The sequence below is a fragment of the Protopterus annectens genome, chromosome 10.part0 (assembly GCF_019279795.1).
Source record: "Protopterus annectens isolate FY-2018-M chromosome 10.part0, PAN1.0, whole genome shotgun sequence".
NCBI lineage: Eukaryota > Metazoa > Chordata > Ceratodontiformes > Protopteridae > Protopterus > Protopterus annectens.
The window spans coordinates 1,645,090,493-1,645,108,440 of record NC_056744.1 but is presented as its reverse complement, the minus strand read 5'-3'; the positions used below and the strand labels follow the sequence as shown (position 1 = coordinate 1,645,108,440).

General features: G+C 40.2%; 1 protein-coding gene across 1 annotated transcript in view; it reads right to left on the bottom strand.

Annotated features, from left to right (window-relative positions):
- LOC122814359 (integrin alpha-X-like) overlaps positions 1-17,948 on the bottom strand; it is an 845,034-nt gene that overhangs the window by 550,895 nt on the left and 276,191 nt on the right. The window contains exons 3-4 of the mRNA XM_044086945.1: positions 12,399-12,502; positions 497-570 (exon numbers count right to left, since the gene is read on the bottom strand). Of these exons, the coding sequence (XP_043942880.1) occupies positions 497-570; positions 12,399-12,502 (178 nt within the window). The remainder of the gene's footprint in view (positions 1-496; positions 571-12,398; positions 12,503-17,948) is intronic.

Below are 17,948 nucleotides of genomic sequence, written 5' to 3'. Positions count from 1 at the left end.
TGTGCAAGCTACATAAATACATTTTATTTTCAAGTGCACATGATATGTTTTGTACTTCCGAAAAAAGTTTGTGTTTTTTTTTGTTCAGTGTGGTGTCTTGGCAGGATACACTGGTGGTTAATGTTTTGCACTTACATTATTATGGAATACAGTATCATACTGATTCCAAAAGCTTGTAAACTGAAACAAGTATTGTGTTCAGACACATCCATAATAGATGGAGTTACACAATGTTCAGAGTTTTTAATAAACAAAATAAGATATAGTTTTCACGAAAAAGTATTTTTGATTGTGGAAAAACTAACTTAGGGAATGACATCTTATTCTGCATAAGTATTACAGGAGTGACTTACATTTCTAGTTTGGTGCACAGTCACAGGTCCTGTAAGGGATTCTTGAATTCATTTGTGAACAAATACAGCATGAATGAGTTAGATCCTTAGCATAGCAGACACATATCCTTCATTGCAAAGCTTTTATTGTAAAATATACTTACCAGGAGCCGAGGCTCTAGTGACTGCTGTGAAGCCAATGTAAGGCCGATGGAAGAGTTCACCGCATTTTCTGGTGCTGGATGTGAAAAAGATGTAGGTTAATGTGTGAAGTTATCTTACAGATTCAGTTCAAATCTAGCTGTTCTTAACTCATTAACATATTATAGTAAGAAACAACAAACATATTCTCTAATAATTAGTCAATGTTTATAATGCAGCTGTGGTTGTTGTAGGCATCTTCCTTTAATGTCCTGCCACTGTATGGGGAACACTGATAAAACATATTTTTTACAACATTGCAAGCAGTGGGGATGGTAAGGGTGCAGAACTCTATGTTGTAATATTTTATCTACGGACAATTTATTTACTTATATTTGTCCACTGAAGAAGGTTGATTGATCCTGTTTCCAAGATCTATTTTCAGTGTCAGCACAATGAGAAAAGATCCATTAAAAATATAGTACAAAATGCAAGGTAAGTACTATAATATAACAGAAACTTGAAATTACATCAATAAGTGAAAAATATTTAAATATATGTACAAATATTTTAACAAGGTATTTCTCTTTTTATTTGAAAGTAATAGTAGTATTGGCTTTCACGTTGAGATATAGTAGATGTGAGCGACAGTAAGCAAGTTTTGGTTTGAGACAATTAGTGTGCTTATTAGTACAGTTTGATCAGTTTATTATGTGAGGCATGATAAGAAGTTAACAGCTTTTTTTTCCTTTTCACCACCCACTGCTTTGCTGGCCACTGGCTCCCTTCCCCAGCCACTTAACTGGCCCATTCATTCCCTTTTACTGTAAAGGGTGAGGGTTGGATTTACTGGGGAGAGATTCATTTTGCAGGCTAAGAGAATTATGACCTAACTTCCATTTCCACACTTACTAATAATAAATCTGGCCTGTGAAGTGAACATCCCTACCTCTGTGATGATATCTTCAGCACCAGCCTCAAAGCATGCAATGAAGAACATAAGGTCATTCCCTGCCTTTGTTGTTCAGCACATCAAGTCCTCTGTGTCCTCACCCTCCTGGCATGCATCTGATGTGTTCTCTGGAACCCCAGTAGTAGAACAGCTACACTTCTCCCCAGTATCCATTCTCCTCCCTCACTCTAGAGAGAGGCAAGTGGGCATAACCCTTTAATTACTTTCCCTCCCCTCATCAGTTCCATCCACTGCTGGGGCCACTAACTAGACCCTTGTTGCTTTGGTCATAGGCAGGTCTCCTTCACTCTATGCCTCAAAGCCAAAATACAAGAAAGGTTAGTATATACTCACTGGAGAGAAAATCTTACACTTTATGTTATGCTGTGATTTTTTTGCTTAGCATATCTTGTTGCATGCATTAGCAGTCTGTATTTATTAGCAGGTACTTACATAATGCAAGTAACTAAATATCCCTTGCAAAAGAAATTCTCCCATACGGTGTAACCTGCAACACTCAACTTTCTCATCTGAGAAGAATAAATAATTGCAATAGTCCAAATAAAAGACATTAAATGAACAAATGTTTTCCATAGTGCTTAAGTCTAGGAAGCCATGCGGCCCCTGGATTATTTGGTGCATAGTTTCAACTGCAGTGAAAGCATCACTGTAACCTGATTCAATAATAGATTAACTAGAACTTAGATGAATTTGGTAAAACAAATAAATATTATTATTTGGCAATTTTTACTTGAGAGCTCTGATTAGAAAATAAGAAGTTATGTATTCACCATAACGTTCCATGTGAGTTGTTCCATCTCGCCTTCATTCTTCACTGATGGGTTTGCAGCCGATCCCTCGGCTCCGACACAGTCATTAACAAGCTCAGGGTTTACCAGTTGCTGGAGACCAAGCCCCATATCCCATAATGCACTGCTGGAATTACTTCAGATCTTGTTTGCTGCCTGTACCATATCCGTGTAAAAGGACTACTCTCCTAAGAGAGGGAAAAAAGGAAGGAATTGTATTACCAGAATGAGACCAGCATCTAGGTCAACTGTCAGTCAGGTGGGGGATGGAGGGAGGGACGTGAGAATGAAGACGAGATGGAACAACTCACATGGAACATTATGGTGAGTACATAACTTCTTAATGTGAAGTTGTTCAATCTCGCCATTCATTCTTCACTGATGGGTAGCGGCCCTAGCACCCTCAATCTTGGGTGGCTCACGGGAGTATGTTCTTCAGGACCGTAGTACCAAAGGAAGCCCTGTCCCTGGAGGCCTTATCCACCTTGTAATGAGTGATAAAGGTATGAGGCTTAGATCAAGTGGTTGCAGCACAGATGTTGTCAATGGGCAATTTGGCTTGAAATGCAGAGGATGTAGAAACTGCTCTGGTTGAATGAGCTTTAATTCTGTGTAGTAAGGGCATATTAGCTGCTGAATAAACACAGGTGATAAAATCAGATAGCCACTTAGAAAGGGTTGTTTTAGTCACTGGTCTACCTTTCCTGGCTTCAGAAAAGGAAACAAATAGTTGGTCTGATTTTCTAAAATCTTTTCTCCTATCCAAATAATATCTGAGCTGTCTATGAACGTCTAGTTTGTGCAGCATATACTCTAGTTTGTTGGAATGGTTGAGGAAGAAGACTGGCAATTCAATGACTTGATTGATATTAGACTCAGAACAAACTTTAGGTAAAAAGGAAGGATTTGTCCTGAGAGATACTCTATCAGCATGAAAAATCATATAAGGAGGTGTGATAGACAAGGCTTGAAGCTCTGACACTTTGCGGGCAGAAGTAATGGCCACTAGAAAAATGGTTTTCTACGACAAATATTTGAGATCACAAGATGATGCAGGTTCAAACAGGGGAAGAATTATGCGATATAGCATGAAATTCAGATTTCAGGGGGAATAAGGAGTTTTTACTGGAGGCCTCATGTGAAAGGTCCCTTTAAGAAAAGCCTTGGATAACTTGTGGGCCATAACATTTAGTCCGTCTACTCCAAGATGGAAATTGGATATGGCAGCTAACTGGACCCGAATTGTAGCTGCTGCCACTCCTTCATTAAAGATAATAGTTAAGAATTCCAATATAGATGTCAAGGGAGGGTGAAAAGGATCAATGTTCTGTTTGGAAGCCCAAATGGAAAATCTCTTCCACTTACTACGATATAATCTCCTGGTGGAAGGTTTGTGAGAAGATAAAAGGATTTGCCTTGTGTCATAAGAAAGGTTGTGAAGCCTGGCTATGTGGGGAACTGGAGCAGCCAAGCTGTCAGCTTCAGGGACTGCAATGAAGAGTGGAGATCCCCTGACGGATGTGTCAGAAGGTCCGGAACTGGGTCCAGAATCCATGGATCCTCCAAGAGATGATGATAAAGAAATGGAAACTAAATTGCTGAGGCCAATGGGGGGCTATAAGAATGATGATCCTTCCCACCAACTTTGCTTTCTGTAAAAATCTTGGTATTAGCGGGATTGGAGGAAATGTATATAGGAGACCTGGGGGCCAATCATGTACGAGTGCGTCTCTCGGGGGTTGTCCCAGAGGGGGAATCAGGGCAAAGTAGCTTCTGCATTTGGTGTTGATGTGACTGGCAAAAAGGTTGCAGCAAGGCTGGCCCCATTTGTGAAAAATACTGTCCGCAATGTCCTGACTGAGGGACCACTGGTGTGGCAACAAAATTGCCCTGTTCAGTTTGTCTGCTATCACGTTGGATCTCCCCGGGATGTGCATTGCCAACAGAAAGCACTGGGATGACACAGCCCAGTGCCAAACTCTGAGGGCTTCTTGGCAAAGAGGGTAAGACTTGGTCCCGCCCTGTTTGTTCAAATACCAGACCACTGACATGCTCTCTGTCTGAATTGCAATTGTCCCTAGAGGAAGAGAGTCCTGAAAGTACTGCAATGCCAGAAGTACTGCTCTCATCTCTAGAACATTGATATGCAGATGTGATTCTTGATCCGTCCCATGTGCCTTGGGCACTCTTTTCCTGAAAATGCCCCGCCACCCTATCAGGGAAGCGTCCATGGTCACAGCGGCTATCGGTGGGGGTAGTACAAATGGACGTCCTATTGTGACATGAATCGACGTCAACCACCACTGAAGGTCTCTCTTGCAAGAATTTGTTATCACAATCATATGCTTCAGTGGAAGTTCCTGATAAGACCATTGAGTGAACAGTAGCCATTGAAGAATCCGCATATGCATCCTTGCTAATGGTATGGCTAAGATTGCTGCTGCCATCAAACCCAGTACTTTTAAGACCTCTGCTGCTGGAGCTCTGTCTTTCCACACCAGTGAGCTGACATGTTGGTGAAGAAGTGAGATCCTCTCGAATGGTAGACATCGAGTGGTGGTTGAAATGTCTAACTCTGCCCTGATAAAGATGATATGCTGCGATGGCTACAAGGCAGACTTTTCTAAGTTGACAGTAATGCCTAAGTGGTTGCAGAGTGCCAGAGTGGATTCTCTTGCCCGAATCAGTTGATGCCTGGTGGTGGAGGTAAGGAGCCAGTCGTCTAGGTACAGAAACACCTGGAATCCTAGACGCCTCAGGTGAGCCGTGACCACTGCCATACATTTGGTAAACACTCTGGGAGCTGTAGTGAGACCAAAGGGCAGGGCTCGGAATTGATAGTGATTGGCTCCCAGCCGGAAATGCAGATGATCGCTGGATGGTTTGGCCATCTATATGTGGTAGTACGCATCCTTGAGATTGATTGAGCACATCCAATTGTCTTTCCCTAAAAAGGGAAGTATGGACTGAAGCGTGACCATCTGGAACTTCTCTTTCTTGACAAATTGGTTGAGTCTGCTGAGGTCCAAAATGGGTCTCCAGTCCCCTGTTTTCTTTGGAACCAAAAAGAATCTTGAGTAAGTTCCTCATCCTGTTTAGTCTGCTGGGACTGGCTGGATGACTCTTTTTTCTAGCAACTTGTGGACCTCTATAGTTGCTTGTTCCCTGTGATGGGGTGGAACGTCCAGGATTCTCCTGACAGAAGTGGGAGGAGAGGAGAATGGTATGAAATACCCTCTGGAAATGATACTTTGTACCCATCTGTCTTTTGTTATGTCCAGCCAGGCTTCTGTGTACAAAGATAAGCGACCCCCGACTGCCTCCAGAGCAGGACAGTCGGGCCTCCACTCAAGAGCACTGGTAGGGCTGACCAGAGAAATGATCTCTGTCACCCTGCTGTTGCGGACCCCCTCTGCCACGAGGGCAGCATCTTCCATTATAACCCCCTCCTCTGCCCCTAGAGGGGGTTTCACCACGTGTGTCCTGAAAGGCTCCTTGGGCTTTTCAGAACCACATCTTTCCTCCCCTTTGGCCCTTGGGATAAGGCCGAGTAGGGGTGGAAAAACGGACTCCTACGGCAGACAGAGTCTTTCCCTCTTGCTTACACCTGGTCAATGTTTCCTTTACTTTAGGCACAAAGAGAGACGAGCCGTCAAACGGGGTATTCACAAATGAAGACTTGAAAGGCTCCGCGAAGGAACAGAGGCGCATCCAGGAGTGTCTATGAAGGGCAACTCCTGTACCTGCCGCCCTACTTGTGCCATTAGCTGCATACAATATGAGACGTATGGACGAGTTTACAATTGAATTTAGGGTAGCAAGCTGGGTGGCAACTTTGTTGGAAGCACCTGCAGCTGCCGTACCCTGAACAGTATCTCCAAACTCCTTAAGGAGATCTCTCTGCAGTCTGATAAAATGGGTCAAACAGTTCAGTGATCTAAGTGTGAAAGTCGCTGAAATAAACATGCGTTTCCCATATCTATCCATAATCCTAGACTCTCTGTTAGGAGGATGGATAAACAAGGACGTCTCAGACATTTCCTTTTTGATGGCTGCTGCCACCACCATGGCATCAACAGGGACTCCCTTAGTCAAAAAGGACTTATCTATGGGAGTAAAAATGAACTTGTTAGGCCTCCTAGGGACAGGTTCCATAGATTCCAGTGACTCCCACACCCTACAAGAGACCAGGTCCATAAGCTCATCATAGGGCGGAGACACCCAAGAGGTGGAAGGTTGAGAACCGAAAGCCTTCAGGAGAACTGACTCATCCTCAGTAGGTTTTTTGGAATGCCAATCACCCCTCTGCCTAAGGATCTCAAGTATCTCTGCAAAGGAGATATCCTCAGAGGGGGATCGGGGGGACCCTTCTGACTCATCTAAGTCAGTGTCAGATATCAAAGACTCCTGTGGGGAGTCCAGGTGCCTCCTCTTGCACACTCTCTTTCTGGGAACCTTCTCAGCGGGAATGTCCGGGGAAGTCTCAGAAGAGCAGGGAGCACCCAGTGGGGCTACCTGAGGCTCAGGATCTCTACGCTTGGAGCCGATGGAAACAAAAGCATACACAGGCACCTTAGGGGAAGAAGAGACCAATCCTGATGTCGAGGAAGTCTTAGGAGACAATACTCGCCTCATGGTTTCAGAGACATCACGGCTCCGATGGGAAGGAGTCGAAGGACCCGAAGGAACCTCAAGCCCCTTCTGCACCGGGGCCGTGGCCTCCAAGCCCAAGGTAGGAGCTGAGCTCATCCGAGCCGAAGCCTCGAGAGGAAGAGTCGGCACCAAGTCGGTGCGACTACCCTCCCCGGACCTGACAGGAGAATGTCAGCTCCTAGAGTCCCCGGTCAGTGCCGAGGACGTCCAAGCAGATGCAACCGACAACACTGGAACAGGTGTCGACTCCAAGGCCTCTTTGATCATCAGGTCAGCTTCCTCTGGTTCCGAAAGCCCAGTACGACTCGGAGGAGGAGCAGTCAATTCTGGGGTAATGGTCTTCGGTTCTGATGCAAGGGTCAGAGCCGACAGCAATTTAGCTAGGCCTGGTGCACTTAACAGCTTCTGTACCAGTCGGTCCATGTCCAGATCAGAAAGACTAACAGAGGACCTAGATGAGTGCACCAATGGTGCAGACTGGAGAATAGGAGATGATGGCAACTCTGATACTGGCTCCAGAACAGTGGACCGGATCTGAGAATTTTTGGATTGGGTCAAGGTAAGTGAACGAACGGGTAGTGACAGACATTAGGGTTAGGGCGCGGGTCAGGTAAGTATGCGATAGTGACCGACTTTAGGATTAGGGTGCGGGTCAGGTAAGTGTGCGATAGTGTCGGACTTTAGGGTTAGGGCGCGGGTCAGGTAAGTGTGCGGTAGTGACGGACTTTAGGGTTAGGGCGCTGGGTCAGGTAAGTGTGCGGTAGTGACGGACTTTAGGGTTAGGGCGCGGGTCAGGTAAGTGCATGATAGTGATGGACTTTAGGGTTAGGGCGCGGGTCAGGTAAGTGTGTGGTAGTGATGGACTTTAGGGTTAGGGCTGGGTTAAGGATAGTAGATAGATAGTCGTGTATGTTAGGTTTAGTGGAGGTTTTGAAGGTGTTTGGTGTGATTGTGTTGTGTGTGTGTTTTTCGGAACAGCAAATTTTTTCCCTGGGAAAAAAAAATTCCTGTTTTGAAGATTCAATGTTATCCGAATTCGATCTTCCAAGTTCGAACTTATGGTGTTTGACATTTTGGAAGTTTGATTTCATGATATAGACGCCTATCAACACATAAATAACTGTTCACTGTGGTTATAGTTCCCAAGTACTCTTTGATTGACAGACTATTGCTTTGCAATTTAACAATTTTCTCTGTAGAAACTGTTCAATAAATAAATAATCAGATACGCTGTCACTGCTTGCTGATCATCACTCCCACTCAGCCAACTGACTTTTTCATTCCCTCCTCACTGAAAGGAAGAACTGGCCAAGAGAGGTCATCATTTAGGCAGCCACTGGGGAAGTTTAAGGATTTTCTGTTTTTGTAGCTCAAACACCCCCATGCACACCTGGCTGTGCAAAAAAGTAGGAACACAGTGGGCTATTCACAACAGATGTTCTCTCACTTCCACAAAGCATATTGCCATCAGCCACCCCCACCCACCAACCCCAAATCATGGGAGGTGGTTCCCTCAGAGTCCACCAGGGAAATCACATCTAACCAGTGTGCTGCTATGTGTACACAATCCTCCTCCCACCAGGCATAGCTCTCAAACTCTTGAGAAAGCCAAAGATAATGGGAGATAAAAGCCCAAAAATAGGGACAGAGTTTACATATTGCTCTAGTATACTTATAAAGTTGTTACAATAAAAGGTTTCACATTAGCATGCATTTTCTGAAGAATGGAAAGTCTGAAACTCCAATTTCTGTCATTATTTAGTGAGTGCAGTACCCAAATATTTGCCAGGAAGCCCCAGATTTTGTGTGGAACAGACCAAAACTATAAAGCTAAATCAGGGACAGCCTTTCACTCATCTACTTTTCTGCCTGGCTCCTCCAATGCTGGGGAGACTAATCAAACCATGGTTATGTGTGTGGCATTTAGGGTACCATTTTTCCATGGCACAGAGCCAGACAAGATAGATACATAGATAGATAGATAGATAGATAGATAGATAGATAGATAGATAGATAGACAGACAGACAGACAGACGGACAGACAGACAGACAGATAGATAGATGATAAATCAGCAGTACTGCCATCATTTCAGTAAAATGTGAATGAAGCAACATTGTTTTGCAGTCTAACGATATTCACTGTAGAAAACACTGTTGCTTTTATTTCATTACATTTTCACAAGCAATGTCTCATAAAATGTTTGGCTGAATATATATACATATATATAGATATATATATATATATATATATATATATATATATATATTTTTTTTTTTGTTATTGCTTATTTCCTAGCAGGTTACTTTGGTACTTATGTCTTTCATTATATGAAATAATAACAAAATGCTTAATTAACAAGTGCCTGCTAATTCAGAGCAGAGTGATACTGATATTAGTTGATTAAGTGTAGTTTTTCAGGTATGTCAGTGCTTCTTCCACTGTAGCATAATTACTAGAAATGCACATCTCTGTGCAACTTTTAAATGGTGTATTTTTAAATGTCAGTTCCATGAACACAGGGAGTTGTTGATGAGGGACATTCTTGTCACTAATTACAGTAACAGCTCCTATACTAAGTAGCCGGGAGTAGTGTTTGCCCCTTTTATTTGGAAACCAGGCATTCATTTTTCTCTAATACTGTGTGACTTTAGAGTCACAATATGCAGTGTACAGAGGGGCTTGTTCACCAGCAAAAAATAACTGAATGACGTGTTCATTTCATGAATGTTTTTTTTGTTGAGAATCACATCAAAGAACTATGTTTGGAAGGGCTGTGCTTTCATTTTTTTAATTCCCACAGGTGAACCTACAGTTAGTGAAATAAAACACATTGAACTGGTATCAATGAAAAGTAAGAGCCAAATATAGGCAGCCTCAAAATATGGTCAACATTAAGATGTTTATCTTATTTTTCCATTACTTCAAATATCATTTTAGGAGTCTCTGTATACGGGTTTAGAGAATGGAAGCCTTTTTATATTTTACAACCTACAAGGAGACTTTACATTTCTCTAAAAAGTTGGTTTCAAAGATGGATTTCAAGAGGAAAGACCATAAAAATGAAAAGTGAGTAACCAAAATACAAGCAACTAAAAATTTATATTCAGATTATGTGATATATACCATTAAACTCATATTACTGGCTGTTATATCATAGTGCATTATGGATTCATAGCTTGTTTTGATATAGGCACTTCCTTGCCACCAATATAACCTTCATATAAACATTATGAAATAAACATCAAAATGCAGCAAAGCACTGTTGTCTTTACTCTTCTTTGTCACTAATGCCTTTCCATTTTTGTTTTTTACCCACAACTACTGCACTCGCTTGGCAAATCACTGTTAAATAGTGAAGAGAAGAATCTTATGTTTGCATTTACAAATACATAAAAATATTGTCACCCTGGAAGCAGGCCAAAAAGCAACACTGCATATAACCTACAAATGAATAACATAAAACCATATATTAACTGTTTAAGTGTACATGTAATAAAACAGAGAAAGATTAAAGTATACGTTAGTTATCATGTCTGTTTAGCTATATTCATTAGAAGCATTTATTAGGCACTCATCCTATTATCTACAGTTCTAAAGAAGCACAAGTGCTCAGTCATGACGTGATCAGGCTGTCAGTAATGTTATCATGTCGAACTAACAGTCTAGGCAGACCTCAACACAACGCTGTCACCCTCTACTACTGCAGTAATGAAGTAATAAAACAGCACATTTTTAAGGTAACAACAATTTATTTATTTATTTATTTTATTTTACATTTGTTGACTGGGATAGTCCAACTGGATATATGTCCATTTTCAGTGGAGGCCCAGGGAGAAAAGCTCCAAGGAGACAATTTACAGACATACAGATAATTCAAGGATACATATTTCAACTAGGCCCATTAGGTATGTAGTTGGGCACACATAAAGGAATTAAGCATCAGCGAGGTACAGTTGACAATAAGTATGTAAATAACAATACATAGTGCAGAATAACACAGATATGCCAACATTCTTCAGTTGTGGTATACAATTTTATGAGGATAAAACATGAGGTATTTGTTAAGCCAAGAATTACAGTAGTGTAGACATGGTGCAAGTATTAGTCTGGTGAGGAACAGGGACATAGCCATTTTATGCTGATGTAAGATTTGAGAGTTATTTTAAATTTAGAAAGGGATGCTTCTAGGGTTAATGATGTAGGCAGGGAATTCCAGATTTTGGCTATATAAGAAGAATATAGGGAGTCACCAGCATGGTTGTGAGATCTGGTAACTGCTAACAGTAATTTATTTGTGGAGCGGAGTTGCCTAGGACAGGAATACTGTTGGATTATGTTTCTTAATGAAGGTGTTGTGCTTGGATGATTGAGTAGCTTGTGTGTGATAACCAGCTGGTTATAGGTTAGTAGGTTTGGTAGTTCAAGCCAACCCAATTGCTTTAGGTTTTGGCAGTGATGAGTTTTGAAGGAGCTGTTGTTGGCAAATTTGGCTATCTGATTATAGCAGGAGGTCAATTTATTGGTTTCTGTTTTGGATAGGTTGGTCAAGATTGGTGATACATACAGTAGATTTGAGAGAAGGTGTGTTTGTGCTATTGTAGTTCTAGCATTCTGGGTCAGGAATGATTTGTGCTTGTAGATACTTCCCAGCCAGATTAAAATGTACATCAAATTTGAGCTTGTTATCAATAGTGATACCTAGAAGTTTTGTCTGGTAGTCAGGTGAAACAGAGGTCCCGTTTATTGAGTGGATAGTAAAGGAGGAGGTGGGGGCAGTAGTGACTGAGGGATGAAATATGAGGAGCTTAGTTTTTTTGGGGTTGAGTATCGAGGCATTCTCAGTAAGCCAGTTTTCGACTGAGTGAAAATGTTCCTGTTTTTTTTTTTTGTGTAGGTCTGCTAGGGTAGGGGCGCTGCATATTATAGTAGAGTTGTCAGCGTATTAGATAAGGCTTGAACTATTTACAGCTGAGTGGAGATTGTTAATAAAAATTAAGAATAGTAGGGGGCCCAGTATAGATCCCTGACACCAAGTGTCACAGGTAAGAGAGGAGACAAGTTATTGTTCCATAGTACTGCCTGTTGTCTATTGCTGAGGTAGTTCTTAAACCAGGAGATTGCCAGTTTATCTAGGCCTAAGATAGAAAGCTGGGAGATTAATTTTCATGATTAACCATGTCAAATGCCTTTGATAGGTCTAGGAAAAGGGCTGCAGAAAGCTTACCATTATTTCTGTTGTGGTTAATGGTATCAGTGAATGCTAGCAGGGCAGTGGCTGTGCTATGACATGGACGGAACCCGTGTTGGGTTTGTGATATGAGTTCTTGATTAATAAGGTGGGTCATTAATTGTTTGTGAATACATTTCTCCAGTATTTACTGCAACTTTGCACAAAGGGTCAACAAAGGTGTAGTAACTTGATTAATAAAAGTGAAGATGCCTAGACAGCATTTTCCACACACATTAAGTCATTCCATTTTAAAAAGAAATTAAAGATTATATTAACATACCTTGAAGGTCTAAAGCTTCACAGCTCTGTTTTGTGTAATTGCACTTATAAACACTCCCAGTTTCATTTATTCCTCTACCTTCTTGGGGAGCGGTAACAATGATCCTAGAAAAAAAAAAAATACAGGTGTCAAACACAGCTGTCAGAGGAAGATTATTACTTATTTCTCAACAAATCCTCTAAAGTACCAAGGAACTTTTATGCCTAAAAAAAGACTTTTATAAAATGTTGACAAGGTGACCCTTTGTGCAAAGTTGCAGTAAATAATTTGGTTCCTAAGCAATGCTGTCTGAAGCATGAGATTCATAATGATTGTTTCATAACAAGACACACACACACACACACATATATATATATATATATATATATATATATATATACATACATATATATATATATATATGTGTGTGTGTGTGTATGTGTGTTTGTATGTGTGTGTGTGTGTGTGTGTGTGTGTGTGTGTGTGTGTGTGTGTGTGTATATATATATATATATATATATATATATATATATATATATATATGGGTCTAGGACTGTTCACTGAAAGCACATTTCACTGAAAACACATTTCACCGAAACACATTTCACTGAAAGTTATATATTGCCTTTTCCCCACTGTAGTGCGACCCTGGAGTTAGTACATATAGTAAGGAAATTGTGAGGGGCATCACCCCCCCCCCCACATTGGGGGGAGAGGGGAGCGTAGCCCCCCACCTATTTTAAATATTTTGAACTATATACATGGATACTTGCAATTCCAATAAATTACTCTTTTCTGAACATAATATATATCCAAACTATGTGGGGGGGCTACACCCCCAACACATAGTTTTATATATATATATATATATATATATATATATATATATATATATTTCCCCCCTTGTGAAGCCTCATGTGCCACTCAAGAAAAGACTTTACTTTATACACTCAGACTTAAACTTCATATACTCCAAAACAGTAGACAATGGCATACATTACGTCACTCCATTTTGTACTGAAGGGAAACATTCCACGGGTTATTTTCTTAAAATGAGTGGTTTAACCTCATACTGTCCCCTAAAATGAATCAGTTACTGACTAGTCTTAGTATTAAATTGATGGAAGGTCTTGACGTTAGAAAACTTTGTCCATATTAAAAGCTTAGACTGTCAGAATTGTCAGCTTTAAAGATAAACTCATTCTTCTCAGTTTCCTATAAACAAGTTATGGTCCAATGAGGCTGAATTAAAATATAGGGAACACAGGGCTTTCCATGACTCAAATGATCACCCCATTAAACTTTTCAGGAAAATGTTTGTATTAAAATATGGGTGTGAAGTTTATATTATGTAGTATCCAAAGTTTTTTGTATGAGTGTTTTGGAGGGAAAATGTAGCGTTATGGCAACCTAACAATAGTTCATCTCCTTTCTTATCAACTCTCACAACTGTGGTCACAAAGAAGTGATAACACTTAAATATAAACAGCATTTCTAGGGAGGACAAGCTCCATTGTAATCTTGATTCCTGATATGGAAAGCTGTACCCCCTACTCCAACACCACACCATCTTGAGGAAAGGAGGATTCCCCTGGACACTGCAGTCTTGATTTTTTTTTAGGCAGCTACTCATATGAAAAGTTGATCTTTCATGTGTAGAATACAAGCCTGGATCATTAACAATACATATTTTTACTAAATAATGCTATAAAGAAAATGAAATAATTAATCTGAGGAACACAATATTTCCTCAATTTTTCTTATAATTTTTATTCAAGGTATGTCAAGTTGGGGAGAGATGGAAAGTAGATTGCATTTAATTGAAAAAAAGAATGCGAGTGATGAATATGAAGGAAAAAAATAAGAGGCATAGAAGAAAAAGGTTTGTTTTGAAACATTAGCTGTATTCTCCAGTCAGGAAAAAGTAGAAAGGGTTTTTGAAAATATTATGAAAACAAAAACTAAAATATGTTGTAGATTGGTGGATACATTTTCTTTGTCTTTTAAAAAAAGTATTTTTGCTCAGACACTCCTGGTCAAATACTGGCACTTACACAGCTGATGTAAATATATTTCCTGAAAAGTATGATGCACAACTGTCAAGAAATCTCTTTAAGAAAGAACATGGAGATCTTGATTAAATGTGATTAAAAGAAAATGAGTGATCAGCCATGTATTTAATTGCTCCATTTTCACACGTACTACTACTAAAATGTAGTGCTATAAAATAATAAACATACAACATCTGCGCTGACATTATGGAACCAGAAAAAACTGTAGCGGAAGGTACCAATAAGCTTTTAATAATTATTTAGAAACTGCACAAGTTTTGCCACTATGACATCTTCAGTAGTGACAAAAGCAATACAGACATTTTCATTTAAACAGAATCTGTTCAACTCCCATTGATGAAACAATTAGCTAATAAAACAAGTAAAACCAATTAACTCTTTGTGTTCCCCAATATCTTGAAGGATCATAACCACAAATGTATTCCATAATGAATTCTATTAAATAGACACACAGTAAAATAAACCTACTGATTCATCAAAAAGAACATTTAGTTCTGATAATGAGGAAAAAATGCCAAACACATCTGAAAATTCACAAGACAAACATAATTATTCAAAATTTCATAAATCTAACAGAACATTTGGAAATGTTTTTGTATAATCATTTCAGTCATATTAAAAGGACTTTTCCACCAGAGATCTGTATTTAGGGTATATACTTATGGTATGCAAATCATCAAAGCCAGACAGGAGAACACAGGGGACGGGGGGACAGCAGATGACAACTTGCATGGGGGGGATATCCCAGTGCAGGGAAGGATAAAGGACAGGATCTGAAGCTATGGATGGTAAACTTTCTTGAGAGAGGGTGGGGTCGTTAATCAAAAAACATGAGCAGAAGGAAATGAGTAAGACCTTAACATGTAAGAGGGAGGCCCAGAATAAAACATGAAATGATGCACAAACTGAAATAAGACTAAGCAGGGACAAGGAATGGGAAAGGATGTCACAAAGGTCATAAAACAGATACAAAAGTGCTTGCTGAGGACAATGTAAATTCAAAAACTCCTAGAAGATCAGGAGGGGAAGAAATCTGACAGGATCTAGGACCATCAAGGAATGATAACTTGGGATCTCCATGAAGGAGAAATATTGGAGCAATGAACAAGATGGTGTTTGACGGGGAACGCTGATGAAAAGAGGGAGATGAGAATGAAAGGGGCATTTAACTAAAAGACTCATGTATGTAATCAAGGGTATAGACAGACATTTCTCTTCTATGGTCTGACTTCATACTGTTGCCACACCCACCTGCCTAACATTTAAAAATATACAAACCTCCCAAGTACCACTTAAGAAGTCCACAGACTATTTTCAGCTGTTGCCCCCTTACATCCATATTATCTTTATGGGATCATTTCTATCCCTACACATGTTATATGTTCATCTTTAGACAGTTCTATATGTACTGAGCTGTATGAAGTATTTATTTATTTGTATTTATTTTAGATAACGGGGTAGGGCACTGATCTCAATGGCCATATGCAGGCATAGCCCGGGTGAATAGAATCACATAAATTAACAAAATATATATTACATATACAAGGGTATGCTAAAAACATATACATATTTACAGATGCAAGAATATGCTACAACATTTAGTTCAGGAAGCAGTTTACAATGTCAAAATGTGGATGGAAAAATGGAATCATGCTTAGCAGAGCTTTTTAGGACAAAATGTAGCCATAATGAATCATAATCTTTCTGAGAGATAGTCAGAAAAATGTACTTATCTGAGTAATTTGAGTATGCCTGGTTACACCAAGCTATGTACATGAGGAGTGAATACAGAGAAACAGCTGCAGTTTGTACCATCTCCGATGGCCTAATAAAAGCAGTCATAAAATGGAGGGAGGGATACACCCCATGCTATTATACCCATAAGAAGAAAAGATCTGCCAGATATAACAACATAGATGGGGGAGCAGAAGAGTTGTGACCTTCATAAAAGTACTGGCTTATTTGAGGAGGACAAGAAAAGGGAGTAATAAGGAATTCACTTGGTTAAGGCTATGGTGCAGTAAGCAAGGATATGGGCTGATAAGTGGCTGTAGAAATACATCTGAGGAGTTTACACCAGCAATCTCCTACGTGAAACTGTGAAATGGAATGAGATGTTAAGAACAAGATTGGCAAATATAGAATGAGTCTCAACCAAACTGCATGGGCAGAGGGAAAGAATTACAAGTTAGGGTGCAAAGGAAGCACACTGGGCAAGAAATGAAGAGAGAATAAGAAAATAAAGGAACAATAATGAGAATAAGAAAAAAGGAGGTACATGGAAGATGTGCATTATTGGAAATATTTAAATTATAAATATAAACTAGACAGAAACATGGGCTACTCTGCACAGTAACTGCAGTACCAGAACATCTAGATTCACATACATGGAATGGACAGGGGTAGCACAGGAGGTAGCAAGTGGCACAGTACTTCTGGTATGGGGAAACCAGTGGCACAGTACTTCTGGAATGGGGTAACCAGTGGCACAGTACTTCTGGAATGGGGTAGCAAGTGGCGCAGTACTTCTCAAATGGGGTAACAAGTGCCACAGTACTTCAGGAATGGAGTAACAAGTTGCACAGTGCTTCTGGAATGGGGTAACAAGTGGCACAATACTTCTGGAATGGGGTAAAAACTAGCACAGTACTTCTGGAATGGTCTAGCAAGTGGCACAGTTCTTTTGGAATGGGGTAACATGCATTGCGGGAACAGCCTGATGATAAACAAAAGAAGGGAACAGCCTGATGATGATGGACAGAAGGGAAGATTGAGATGCCGATGCTGATGCAGAAAGTGGTGGGCGGTGATAGTTTACAGATCATTGCATACAGGCACAAATAATTACATTGACTCAGACAACAGATGTATAAATGGGCATACAGAAAGGATGCCACAACACTGGGGACTTAATTCTTCCTGCACGTAACTGGGATTTGCTCAGGGAAGGGAGAAAATGACATAACCTGTGACAGAAGGTGGAAGTATTGACATAAACATGGAATCTGAACCCCTTATTCAAGTTACTAGCATGGAATGTGGTAAAAGGGATAAAGGTAAAACAGCCTTTGAGCAACAGTAACCATGGCAAAGTAGAAGTCGCAGTAGCACATGCAGTACTGCTGAGAAATATCACAAAGACAAGGGAGCAGGACTACAGAAGGAATGATTTCAGCGTGTTATGACATAATCAAAGATAATATTGTATTATAAAAAAAAAACTTAACAATACAAAAAAATAGGAAGACAAAGAAGAAAAGTAGAAAAGGAGATTAGCAATGGAGAAGTTAAAGAAATAGAAACTGAGATTATGCAGTACCTGCGAAGTGAAGGATTCAGTGCAGAAAATCTAATTCAGAAAGCACCACAACAGGATAGAGCAATGGATATCCAAATTAAGGGGAAACCAGTGGAATGGGAAGCAATTGGACAGGTGCCATATGAAGATATTTTGGAGCCTTCCACAGGAAACCAGTATAAACGTTCACTTGAAGCTGGA